At 40.9% G+C, this 13,085-nt stretch overlaps 1 protein-coding gene across 2 annotated transcripts in view; it reads left to right on the top strand.

Moving 5' to 3' along the window:
- Nucleotides 1–13,085, top strand: part of gpr179 (G protein-coupled receptor 179) — a 125,196-nt gene that overhangs the window by 36,024 nt on the left and 76,087 nt on the right. For both annotated transcript variants that reach the window (XR_015752478.1, XM_087977740.1), the window contains exons 3-5: nucleotides 9,186–9,288; nucleotides 10,069–10,298; nucleotides 12,750–12,818. Coding sequence is in view for 1 of the 2 variants with exons in the window: in XM_087977740.1 (XP_087833866.1) it covers nucleotides 9,186–9,288; nucleotides 10,069–10,298; nucleotides 12,750–12,818 (402 nt within the window). In the remaining variant the exon portion in view is untranslated. The remainder of the gene's footprint in view (nucleotides 1–9,185; nucleotides 9,289–10,068; nucleotides 10,299–12,749; nucleotides 12,819–13,085) is intronic.

The following is a 13,085-nucleotide window of genomic DNA, read 5'->3' as shown; positions in this document are numbered from 1 at the left end:
CTTCTTAAACAGTGGCACCACGTTAGCCAACCTCCAGTCTTCCAGCACCTCACCTGTGATTATTGATGATACAAATATCTCAGCAAGAGGCCCAGTAATCACTTCTCTAGCTTCCCACAGAGTTCTAGGGTACACCTGATCAGATCCTGGGAATTTATCCACTTTTATGCATTTCAAGACATCCAACACCTCCTCCTCTGTAATATGGACATTTTTCAAGATGTCACCATCTATTTCCCTACATTCTATACCTTTCATGTCCTTCTCCACAGTAAACACTGATGCAAAATACTCGTTTAGTATCTCCATCATCTCCTGTGACTCCACACATAGGCTGCCGCTGATCTTTGAGGGGCACTATTCTCTCCCTGATTACCCTTTTGTCCTTAATGTATTTGTAAAAACCCTTTGCATTCTCCTTAACCCAATTTGCCAAAACTATCTCATGTCCCCTTTTGCCCTCCTGATTTCCCTCTTACGTATACTCCTACTGCCTTTATACTCTTCTAAGGAATCGCCTGATCTCTGCTGTCTCTCCCTAACATATATTTCCTTCTTTTTCTTAACCAAGCCCTCAGTTTCTCTCGCCATCCAGCATTCCCTACACCTATCAGCCTTTCCTGTCACCCTAACAGGAACATACTGTCTCTGGACTCTCGTTATCTCATTTCTGAAGCCTTCCCATTTACCAGACTTCCCTTTACCTGCGAACATCTGCCTCCAATTAGCTTTCGAAAGTTCTTGCCTAACATTGTCACAAGTTGCCATTTGAAATTCAGAATTTTAACTTTTAGATCTGGTCTATCCTTTTCCATCACTATTTTAGAACTAATAGCATTATGGTCACTGTCCCCAAAGTGCTTCCCCACTGACACCTCAGTCACCTGCCCTGCCTTATTTCCCAAGAATAGGTCAAGTTTTGCACCTTCTCTAAGAGGTACATCCACATACTGAGTCAGAAAATTTCCTTACACGCATTTAGCAAATTCGTCTCCATCCAGACCTTTAACACTATGGTAGTACCAATCTATGTTTGGAAAGTTAAAATCCCCTACCATAACCACCATACTATTCTTACAGATAACTGAAATTTCCTTTCAAATTTGTTTCTTAATTTCCCGCTGATGATTAGGGGATCTATAGTACAATCCCAATAAGATGATCCTCCCTTTCTTATTTCTCAGTTCCAACCAAATAACTTCCCTGGATATATTTCCAGGAATATCCTCCCTCAGTACAGATGTAATGCTATCCCTTATCAAAAACACCACCCTCCCTTCTCTCTTGCCTCTCTTTCTGTACTTCCTGAAGCATTTGTATCCTGGAACATTAAGCTGCCAGTCCTGTCCATCCATGAGCCACATTTCTGTAATTGCTATGATATCCCAGTCCCATGTTCCTAACCATGCCCTGAATTAATCTGCCTTCCCTGTTAGGCATCTTGCAATGAAGTAAATGCAGTTTAATTTATCAGTTCTACCTTGTTCTCTGCTTTGTTCCTGCCTGCCCTGACTGTTTGACTCACTCCTTTTCTCAACTGTATCAGTCTTAGATTGGTCTCTTTGTTCACTATCTCCCTGGATCCCACCTCCCCACATCTTACTAGTTTAAATCCTCTCGAGCAGCTCTAGCAAATCTCCCTGCCAGTATATTATTCCCCTTCCAATTCAGATGCAATCCATCCTTCTTGTACAGGTCACTTCTTCCCCAGAAGAGATTTCAATGATCCAAAAATATGAATCCTTCTTCCATACACCGGCTCCTCAGCCACACATTCATCTGCTCTATTCTCCTATTCCTATTCTCACTGTCTCATAGCACCGGGAGTAATCCAGATATTACAGTCCTCGAGGACCTCCTTTTTAAATTCTTGTCTGACTCTCCATATCTGTGCCTCCGACTATAGAGTCCCCTGTCACATGATCGATCGTTTGGAACCTGACGTACCCCTTATTACATTGGAGCCTATCTCGATACCAGAAACTTGGCTGTTCATGCTACATTCCCCTGAGAGTCCATCACCCCTAACTTTTTCCAAAATAGCATACTTGATTGAAATGGGGATAGCCACAGAGGACTCCTGCACTATTTGCCTACCCCTCCTATCCACCCATCCACCTGATTGTATCTGTGGCTTTTCTCCCTTCCCATAAATGTCATCCATCACACCGCCTAACTCTTGTAAATTCCTCATTGCCTCTAACTGCCACTCCAGCCGATCAATACGATATGATAGGATTAGCAACCAAAGACATTTACCACAGACATAATCCTCAGTAACAAGAAAACTCCCTCAACTTGTAATCATGATCTTCAATCATATTTACACTTCAAGGTGATGAAGCTAATTGTAGTAGATTTACTTTCACTTTGAGGAGAAAGCACAAAGTGACCAAGGAACATGAGACTGTCCTCTCTGTATAGTTCCTTATTTTAACCAGCATCTTATTTACCAATTTTTAAACCATGAGGAGAGCTCCAAGCTGGAGAAAGTTTGAAGAGTCAAATAAAGTACATGTCGAAGTTCTTTATATTCAGTTTCAGAAATAACTTGCTTCATGTAACTGGATTCATCTCACTCCTAAGTAATTTATGTTGAATTTACAGCACCGAAGCAGGTCCAATTAGGTCAGGTTTGTTCAAGTTTCACTCCAGATGTGAATCAAGTTAATATTTTAATGTAGGGCCGATATAAAGCTAGATTTTTGAAGGTGCTGTCATTTAGGCGCAATATTAACTGAGGCTGCATCTTCCCAAATTAGTTGTATGTGAAAACTCTCAGAACATGACTTTAAAAGGACAGGAATGTCTACTGGCAATTGTTCATCATAAAAAGGCTCTCTGGTCATCACATGTGGAAGCTTGCTGTGTGCAAGCATTCAATATTACAGCAATGGACTGCTCTTTGATAGTACCGTATGTCATTGGCTGCAAAGTGCTTTAGGACATCCTATAGTTTTAAAAGGCTCCATAGAAATGAAGATTTAAGTTGGTGAACAGGATTACAGTACAAATAAGATGGATTCTGAACACTTTGTTAAACATAAGGAAGTCAGATGAAAGTTGGACAGAAACTTCCTGGCAGATTAATATCCTACTTTGTGTGAAAGAGAATCTTTGCCTTTGCATCACAGTCCACAAGGTTTCAGTCGAACTAGAATTATCCTGGGTGCTGTTGAGATGGGAGGGGAGAAGCTTCAGTCAAACTGACTATCCCGATAGTCACCAATGATGACTGCTTAAGAATAAAACTGAAAGAATTGCGGATACTGTAAATCAGCGAAAAGCATAGAAATTGCTGTAAAAGCTCAGCAGGTATGGCAGCATCTGTGGAGAGAAATCAGAGTTAACGTTTCAGGTCGAGTGAAATCCTGAGGAAGGATTGCTTGACCCGAAACATTAACTCTGATTTCTCTCCCCAGATACTACCAGACCTGCTGAGCTTTTCCAGCAATTTCTATGAGTGATGGTTGTATTGATTATTTTAAATGAATAAAATGGTGCTCAGATCTGGTACCCTTCATTGTCTTATCAGCTCGCCCACCAGGCTTACACTGAGACAGGGCATTGAGTGCTGTTCGGACCCAGAGACAGTGTCCTTGGGAAGAGGTCAGAAAAATGAAATGAACAGGAGTGAATTGGGGATCATTCCTCTGGAGCTATCTGCTATTGTACAGCCTGAAAGGCCAGTGAGAGAAGTTCCAATGGAGGCAATTGATGATGCTTGAGGAAAATTGCAGGGTTTGCGGAAGAGCGGAGGAGTGGGATCAGGCTGGCTCCGTGCTGCACCATTCTGTTATATCCTCATTGCTACTGTTTGCTGCACTGAGTTAAACAAGTAGCTGGTTGCAGAATATCGCAGTCATTAATTTCATTTAATTTCTCCCAGTTATGAATTATGGCATCGGGACTTTCAATTAAATTCTTCCTGAGTGCAGTAATGCAGGTTAATATGAAGGCCATTAAAATGAATTAGTATAGAATGTGGCATTTACAAAATTATATCTGAGAAAATCATCAGTTCCTTTATTGCTGAAGATTTACCAGACGGACTAATATTTATTGTTTTGTTTTATTCCTACCTCGTGTCAGTGAATCGTTCCACAAATTCTGGTTATATTTTGTTCAAGGTGCAGTTATGACATTGTGTGGAGGTGCCGGTGTTGGGCTGGGATTGACAAGGGCAGAAGTCACATGACATCAGGTTATAGTCCAACAGATTTATTTGAAATCACAAGCAGAATTTCAAATAAACCTGTTGGAGTATAACCTGATGCTGTGTTCCTTCTGACACAGTTTTGACATTATCATTTAACACCGTCTGCTTCCACCTCCATTGTGTTACTGAACTCTATGGTCGTCTCATTCATCTGCCGAATCCTTCATCCACACCTTTGTGACCTTCAGACGTAACAATTCCAAGACTCTCCTCGCCAACCTCCCACATTCTACCCTCAGTAAATTTGGGATCTTCCACAACCCTGCTGCAATCGTAATTCTAACTTGGATCAATTCCCTTTCATCCATCAACTCTGTGCTCACGGAGCTCCACTGGTTAACAATGAATCAATATGTCAATTTAAAACTTCTCATCCTTGTTCTCATCCTCTTTAGCCTTGCCCCTCCCTGTTTGTGTCAATGTCTGGAAACCCAAAGCTCTCTGAGAGACCAGTACTCTATTCTTGTTTCTTGAACATGGTTGATTTCGGGGGAGTGCCTCCAGCTAGGTTCCCCTCTGCTTCTTCACTTCACTTTCCATCTTGAATATATATATATCTTTTAAAAACCCTCATTTACTCTAATAGCACCGTGATTTGGCATCAGGTTTTGAAGGCTATGGAGGATTTTAGGATGTTTTCTTACTCGTTCTAATCCATTTTGCCTTTGAATGTGTAAACTGATAGCGCTTTGAGTCAGGAAGTCATGAGTTCAAATCCCACTCATGGCTAAGGTCCTCAGTGAGGTACAGGGGAGGTTCTGCACTGTTGTATGTTTCTTTTGAACAAAATGATGATCTGAGATCCTCTCAGGTGGATATAAAACAAACTCACCGTGTTATTTCAAAGACAAACTGAGAGAATTATCCCTTTACTAAGTGAGTGGTTTGGTTTTATTAAAATTGCACAGGACACTCCCACAAGCACAAATTGGCTGCTGAATCTGAATGATAATACTTATGAGAATGGGAACATTAGTGCTGTAGAAATGAGAGTGTTTCCAGCATTTAACACAAAAACATCAGCAAAAGCAATTTACTAACAGGTAAAGCCCGAACTGAATATCGCTCCTCGAGTTTTCAGTGTTGTGTTTTCGGCTCAAACCTACTTTAAAACATAATTAATGTTTAGCAACAGGCATGACCAGCGTCACAAACTGGATCACTCAATCCTTCACCACATAAAAGACAGTTAACTGCCTTGTAACCATGACAACACCCCTTTCAGCTTCGGTTGCCAGTGCAGCCGTGATTTTCCAGAAACTGCATCGCTTATAAATAGTTTCTGCATTCGCTTATTTCTAAGTGTGTCATATCGACAAGTATTCAGTAAACCAGCACACTCTGAAACATTTGTAATGTCTCAGTTCAATCCCCGAACAGCTGAATCACTCGGTCACAATAGCCTCACTTCTGCTGGCAGTAAAGTAATTAACCCTTTCATCTCAAGATTTTCCGGACATTACAATTGTTTAACAATTCTGAAGTTATTCCCATCCACAAATAAGGATCTTGTTCCCAAATTAGCTTTCCATCTGGTTCTCGGTTAAACGGTGTGGAGGTGCCGGTGTTGGACTGGGGTGGACTAAGTCAGAACTCACACCACACCACGTTCTAGTCCAAAAGGTCTATTTGAAATCACAAACTTTCAGAGTGCTGCTCTTTCTTCAGAGGCTATGCTCCAAAAGCTTGTGATTTCAAATAAACCTGTTGTACCATAATCTGTTAATTGAAGCAATGTTTGATTGTATTTTATTTCAAATGTAGTTTGCTTTTTTTAATTTACCTCATGAAATAGCTTATTGCCACCCAAAGAAGCCATTCAGCCCATTGCTCGCCTGTGCCAGCTCTTTGGGAGAGCTATTCAATTTGCCCGAGTGCCCTGCTCTTTTCCTCCATTCCTGCACATTCCTAACTTTCACAATTCTATCCAATTGCCAGTTTAAAGTCATTATTCTCCACTGTTTCAGGCTGTGCATTCTGGGATTATAATAAATAGTTGTGCATAAAAACAACTTTGCCTCTGCTCTGGTTCTTTCACTCATGTTTTGTGCTCTGCTTACTGACCCTCCTGTCAGTGGAAATACTTTCTCCTCATTTAACTACTACATTTCAAATAAAGTAGGTGTGTGCCCTATTCAGAATGGTGCAAGGTCACGGGGTTCAGGAAGGTCTACATTTGACCCCGAAGCTAAATGTCTTCACAGTGCATTTGGAACCCACCTTGTGCCTTTTAACGTTGAGGCTAATTCTATCAAGTAACATTTTCCAATCTTGCACTTTCTAGCTTTTACTCAAGTGAAGCTGATTGCTTTTGTGGTGGATACTCTTGGGATAGTGAGAGGGGTGAACCAGCAGCAAGTGCAGGCACGATCATGTTGCTGGAAAGTTGTGCCGGGAATTGGTGACTCTCAGAGCAAGTGAGAGGGAAAGAGCTGTGCAGATGGCCATGTAAATGCAATGGTCTTTGGAGAGCTATTACTGAGACTGATCCCAGTCAGAGGCAATTTTAATGAAGTGGAAATTTTACAATGGTAGCATTAAGGTCCATTTAGGTTTTAAGGAGGATTTCCCATGTTTAATTTTGATTTCCTAATGGTTGTATCACTTATCCTGGGATTTCAATAATCTCTTTAAGTGATAATAGCTTTCAAAGTTCAACTTTAACAAAGAAAATCTTCCATCAAGTTCAAAGCAGAGTGATTAAAGAGAAAACATATCTCTCTGCAGGGATTCAGTTGATGATTGGCTCTGACCTCCACACACCATCACATTCATGAACTCAAGCCCTTTGGCCGAAGATCAAGGTCAACTCAAACTCAACCTAGATCACAATTTGCTTTGATACCCCTGGGCAAATGAGGAAGAAAAATTAGTTGTAGTTGCTGCTTTTGATTACAATAGTGTGTACTGTCTACCTGTTATAGTAACTCACCAAGACTCCCTTCAACAGCACCTTCCAAACCCGCCACCCAGAAGGACAAGGACAGCAGATATATCAGAACAGCACCGTCTGCAACATCCCCTCCAGGTCACACAAGACCCTTGACTTTGAAATATATCGCTGTTACTTCACTGTGCTGGGTCATTACCTTGGAGCTGCCTCCTCACTAACGGCCCTGGGTGTCCCTATCCCCAAGGACTACAACAGCAATTCAGGGAGACAGCCCATTGTCACCTTCCCCAGTATGGTTAGTCATGATTAATAAATTCTGACCTAGCCAATGATGCTCACATTCCAAGAAAGAATTTTTAAAGATCATAAATACAGAGTGAGGATATGCCTAACTCCACTGCGGTGCCCTCCACAGAAGAATAGACATCAAATCCATATCTGGATGGGCTGGAGACAGTGACAGATACTTCTAAAACAAGCAATCAAAACTTTCAAGAGCAAAAGGGAAAGGGTTAACAAACAGAATAGCTCATTTATAAAGCTATTTTAGAGATAGAGTTTGAACAGCTCGATGAGCTGCATTTCCAACACCCTCCAGCCTGGAAGGAACTGACTTGTCAACATCTGGCACGGAGATTAAAGAGAAATATTTGTGACAAACCATCACCCAATCCCGGTTTTAATTAATCATGAGTTGATTAACAGAAAGTAGCTTTTCTCTTGTCTAAATACAATGTGACCTTTCAAATAATTTCGACATCATGGCGAGTTTAGCTATAAAGCAGGTCACTGAACGTGACTCTATCAGCTCACTGCTGTGGATAGCACACTTCTGAAGAACTCAATACATCAACCCTGGGATGGCATTCTCAGCTATTTAATATTTATACATTAACCTTTCTGCTCTGATCCCTCCAGGCTTGCTGAGAAAATTTCAGTTGATATTTCTGAGGGCAGTGCTTCTCATATCCTGTTGAAAACTATGTGCTTTCACACATCTGTCAAAATCTTGGTGCAAACTATTGTATCTCCTTGTTGCTTATGTTCAGGTTGTGCAGCCGCGACATACACTGCCCAAAGAAACAGACCCAGGTACAATCCCCAGGTTGCAGTGAAATAACAGCACTCCAGTGTGATAACAGTAAGACAATAGCAACTGGCCTCAGCACCCTGTGGTATTGTGGGAGTTAGGTACTGATAATTTTGGGGTAATATGCCAACCTTTCCATTTTTGACTAGAACCCATGACCCCACTGGAAGTTGATGTGTTCTTAATTAACAAAAATGTTAAGTCCTGCATTTCTGCTGTGTCCCTCAAATCTTTGGAATGTCCCAAATTGCTTTACAATCAATCAAACAATTCACACAGCAAGATCCCACATTGAAATAAATGATTGTCATCTGTTTTAGTGACACCTACCGATCCAATGAACAGTATCAGATCATTATTGTCCATTGGAGAGAGCAGACAGGACATTAGATTAATATTTCATTTGAAAGACAACATTATTGAGAGTGCAGTGTTGAATTAAGCTATGAGCCAAGAGTTGACTGCTTAAGACATGGGGCTCTCACCCTTCTGACTCCAAGACATCTGTACTACCAACTGAGCCACAGTCAAGCTGGAGAAGGTCAGATTCCCCACCCATCACCTTCATAAAATCATCGAATGATAAGGCAGAGTGTGATGGCATTTGGCCAATGGTGCCAGTGCTGTCTGTATGCTAAATTTAACAATGAATATTATTAAGAAACAAACCACCCAATATGAGGCTCATGAGATTAAGAGTTTCAGACTCAATATGGTCAAGTGTTGTATCAGTGTTGATCATCAGAGTTCACGCAAGAGAACCAGATAGCTTTAGAACTCTACCACAAAACACCAACAGGGAGAAGAGTTTGAAAATTGTGAGAAATAAAATGTGGTTGTTTGCCTAAATTTTAGAGTTGCTTCCTTTAACAAACAGGGAATGATGTGAATCAATACAGACACACAGAGCTGCTGGAACTAGCCCCAGCTCCACTGGAATAAAAGGATAAATTAAAGTCACTTGACATCTCTTTCAATTCCAGTGCATTCCACTCAAAGGACAAGGGTTTCAACTGGGAGCCTATCAGTGTGTCTGTAAAGAAGGATATTACAACCCGAACCTTATCTCAACCAACGGCTTCAGCAGTAAGTATCCAATCCTCCACAAGAAACAGTTATGAAGATAAGAAAGCCAGGACTCAAGATGACTTATTGATCATGTATAATCTGCCCTTGATCCAACTCATTTAATGTTCAGAAAGAATATTTTGCAAAGCTTCTTTTTAATCCCCAAAGGTAAATCAGGTAGACTCAAGAACATATAACCTTTGACCAAATATCTCAATCAACATCTCAATGATGCCTGCTTCCTTCTGCTCACATTATTCCATTGAAAACAATACTCTTCTAATCTTGATCACATTCCTAATGAAAGAGTTGTCCAGTTTTAAGTTCTATCCAATATTAACTACTTTTGCTGGGAGTGTATCTGACACACCCACTCTTTCACATTGGAATCTAACCCTAGTCTTGGTTAAGACTTGTCAACATAATCATTTTGACCTCTAGCTTGAATGGCTTTTTGGATCTGTTAAAGCTAAGCCATTTACTAAAGATAAATGTAGGGTAATCAAAATTGGGTATTAACAATGGACTTGAGTTAATTATGGGGTTTGGGACATGGGTACATAGTTAGCTGTGATTCCCCCTCCCAGTCTGGCTTCCTGTAAGAGAGTGGGGTGAGTTTAAATTAAGATGAACATTAAAAAATAACTTTCTGACTTTGTATATTTTCATGATTTGTGAATTGTGTCAATTTAATTTAATCCTGTCTATTTTAAAATAACTTGTATCTAGAGAAGGATTCACTGCTTAGGCCAATCTGTACTGCAAGGTTCAGAGTTTCTCCTTTTGGTATGATTTCAGGGCAAGATGATAAACACATATCCTACTTCAGTCGCTATGCTGCTGGGGAGCCCCAGAGACTGTTTCAGTGTCTGCCATGCAAGGAAGGTTGTGGCTCATGTGTTAGTGATGCTCCATGTCTCACCCAGGTGGATGGTCATTTAAGACTTGCTGTCCTTATCTTCCAAGCTTTATGCATGCTATTGGCATTCATCAGTATGGTCATAGTCTATCGCTTCAGAAAAAATAAGGTAAGTCACCCCGTCATCTGATTTAGGCATGTGTTATATGAGTATGTATATTTTTGAGTCTGCACAGCTAAGAGCATTTGTATGTGTGTTGGTATGCATGTGTGTTAATGAGTGTATTTATAAGTGTTTGAATTTGTGCAAGCCTGTGGGTACCTCTGCTTGTCTGTGCACTTCAGTATATGTGTATATCTCTGTGTATGCCTCTGTGTGAAAACTTTTGAGTGTATATATGTGTGTGTGTGTGGGTGTGTGCTTGTGTGTGGGTGTGTCTGTGTGTGTTTGTATAAGTGTGTATGTGTCTGTGTGTGTCTATGTGTCTGGTATATATGTACTACAACATCATCAGGATTAAATGAGTCCAATACACATACTTAAAATGTGGAAAATACCCGAAAAGCTATATAAAAAAAATGCAAATATTAAATGGTTGAAGTCATCTTGACTTTTAAGGATACATTTTGAGGAGTAGAAGCTAGAGAGTCAGTATGGTTTCGAGGAAGAATTTCTGACCATAAGATCTAAATAATTAATTAAAGGCAAGGCTGTCAATGGGGTAGTGAGGGCAGAGTGTGTAACAAGGTGTACCATTTGAATTTGTTTTCAATGCTTTTCAAGGCAGCACATACCTGATCACAATAAGCTGCTGTGTATAAATAGAACTGCACCATCAAATCCTGGAGCCATACTCAAACTCACAGATGGCTGACATTGAATGTTTAGCTTTGGCAATCAAACAACATACGCAGTTAGGAAATGCAGTCCAGTCCCTGCGGCTTATTGGTTAATCGAGCTCCACTTAAAGGGAGATACTGAGTTATTTTTAAATCAACCTGTTCAGAAATGTTATGGCACACTTCTGGAGCAGGTGGGGCTTGTAGCCAAGCCTCTTGCACACAGCAAGATCCCACAAGCAGCAATGTGATATTGATGAGATCCTCTGTTTTCTAGCTGTTGGAAATGATAGGTGTTGGCCTCAGTACCAGGAAGAATTCCCCTGTACTTCTCCGAATAGTTTTAAGGATCTTGTACCTGAGGGAACAGACAGGTTCAAATTCTAAACAGGACCTCCTAGAGTGCAGCACTCCTGCATTCCTGTACCGAGCACCTGCCTGGATGATGGAGTACCTGCAAATCTCTGGAGTGAGAGCTGACTCCACGATTGACTCAAATGTGTGACTGACACCAGCAGCAACATATACTGCAGTTATTACTAATAGAGTTATACCCATTGTTGTCTGGCTCTGTAACAGTCTTTGAAAATGTATCAAAGCATACAAAAAAGAAAATGTCTGATTCTCATGCAAGACTGATCCTGCTCTGTGTTAAATTAAGTGATCTCAGTCATGAGGGAAGTTAAGCCTCAGTTGGACTACAATTGGTGTCAGTGGGAGAGAATCAGTCAGGATTGTGCTTATGATTGCAAGCCAATGACTCCTACTGGAGATGGTAAGTGTGCATCCACCGGGTGACAAGATAATTAATCTTGTCTGTGATTAACTCTCCACCTCGTGTGCTTGCTCTTCCCCTGCCATCAAGTCACCCTACTGACATTTACTGATGAGACTCCTATGTAACGAATGCCTTTGAGGATAGTAACATCAGAGAATTCTCAGTGTTAGAAGAGGAAGGAGAGCTGAACAATGGTGACAGGCTTAGCATCAGAGTGTAGACATTGGCACCAGGACCTTCAATAGAAACATCAGAGGTTTGAATGAGTTATCAAACCAGGCACTATTTCAAAGAAAAGGAGGGAAGTTCTTTCCCAAGTCCTACCAATATTTATCCCAGATCCAACTCCTGCAGACAGGTTATCTGTCTATTACCACATGGTTGTTTGTTTGTGGGATCTTACTTTGTGTAAATTAACTGCTCCCACAACATCTACACTTCAGGAGGACTTCATTGACTGGAAAGTGCTTTGGGACAACCTGAGATCACCAAGTGTGATCTAAGTACACGATAATGTTTCTTCGCATTCATAAGCTTAGAAGAGTCGCAGTTCAGTTTGTACGTCTCGTTCTGATCATTACCATAAAACATTTAGAGAAAAAAGTGCACCATTCCAAAATTAGGACTATAGGGCACAGATTCAGAATGTGGCTAAATGAGTTTCCATCAGTTTTCTTAGTATTTTATAGTATTGTACAGACAGAATGCAAACTGACTACACAACAAACTGGTTATCTACTTTGTAAATCCATTGAAAGTGGTGAAATATTCCACTGGTTTTATTTACACACTTTTATTTCCCTAATGATGTGTACATTTTAAGTTTTTGTTATAGTTTTGTAGGTTTTCTAAGCTCAGTGGACACTGGTCTAGAAGATGTGTTGGGCAGGGATTGGAAGGGAGCAGAATTGTTGTTTGAAATGTGAGAGCCACTTCTCAATATCACTCTGCTGAAGAGACCTGATCTAGTCAGAAAATGTAAACTTTACTTTTCCTTCACAGCGAATCAGAGCATCAGGATTGCTCCTGTTGGAGACCATTCTGGGTGGATCCATCCTGCTGTATTTTCCAGTAAGTACTGAATTAGCTGCTTGGTCAGGAAGACAGACTTAAGAATCCACACCACTCAGGTATGGACAGCCCCTGTTCCAGGTACACCATACTGAGCAGTACCCTGTCCAGGTACCTAACCACTGGGCAATACCTTTCCCAGGGACGTAACCACTGGGCTAAACCTGTCCCAGGTACCCAAGCCCTGGCCAGCATCCCTCCCAGATACCCCAATACTTGACAACAAATATCCCAGATACCCCTCACCACTGCCCTAGATACCCCAGA

The sequence above is a fragment of the Chiloscyllium plagiosum genome, unplaced genomic scaffold (assembly GCF_037043375.1).
Source record: "Chiloscyllium plagiosum isolate Xiang-an unplaced genomic scaffold, Cpla_swu_hap1 HiC_scaffold_32, whole genome shotgun sequence".
NCBI classification, from domain to species: domain Eukaryota; kingdom Metazoa; phylum Chordata; class Chondrichthyes; order Orectolobiformes; family Hemiscylliidae; genus Chiloscyllium; species Chiloscyllium plagiosum.
Note: the sequence above shows the minus strand (reverse complement) of the source record. Positions and strands in the feature narration are given on the sequence as shown.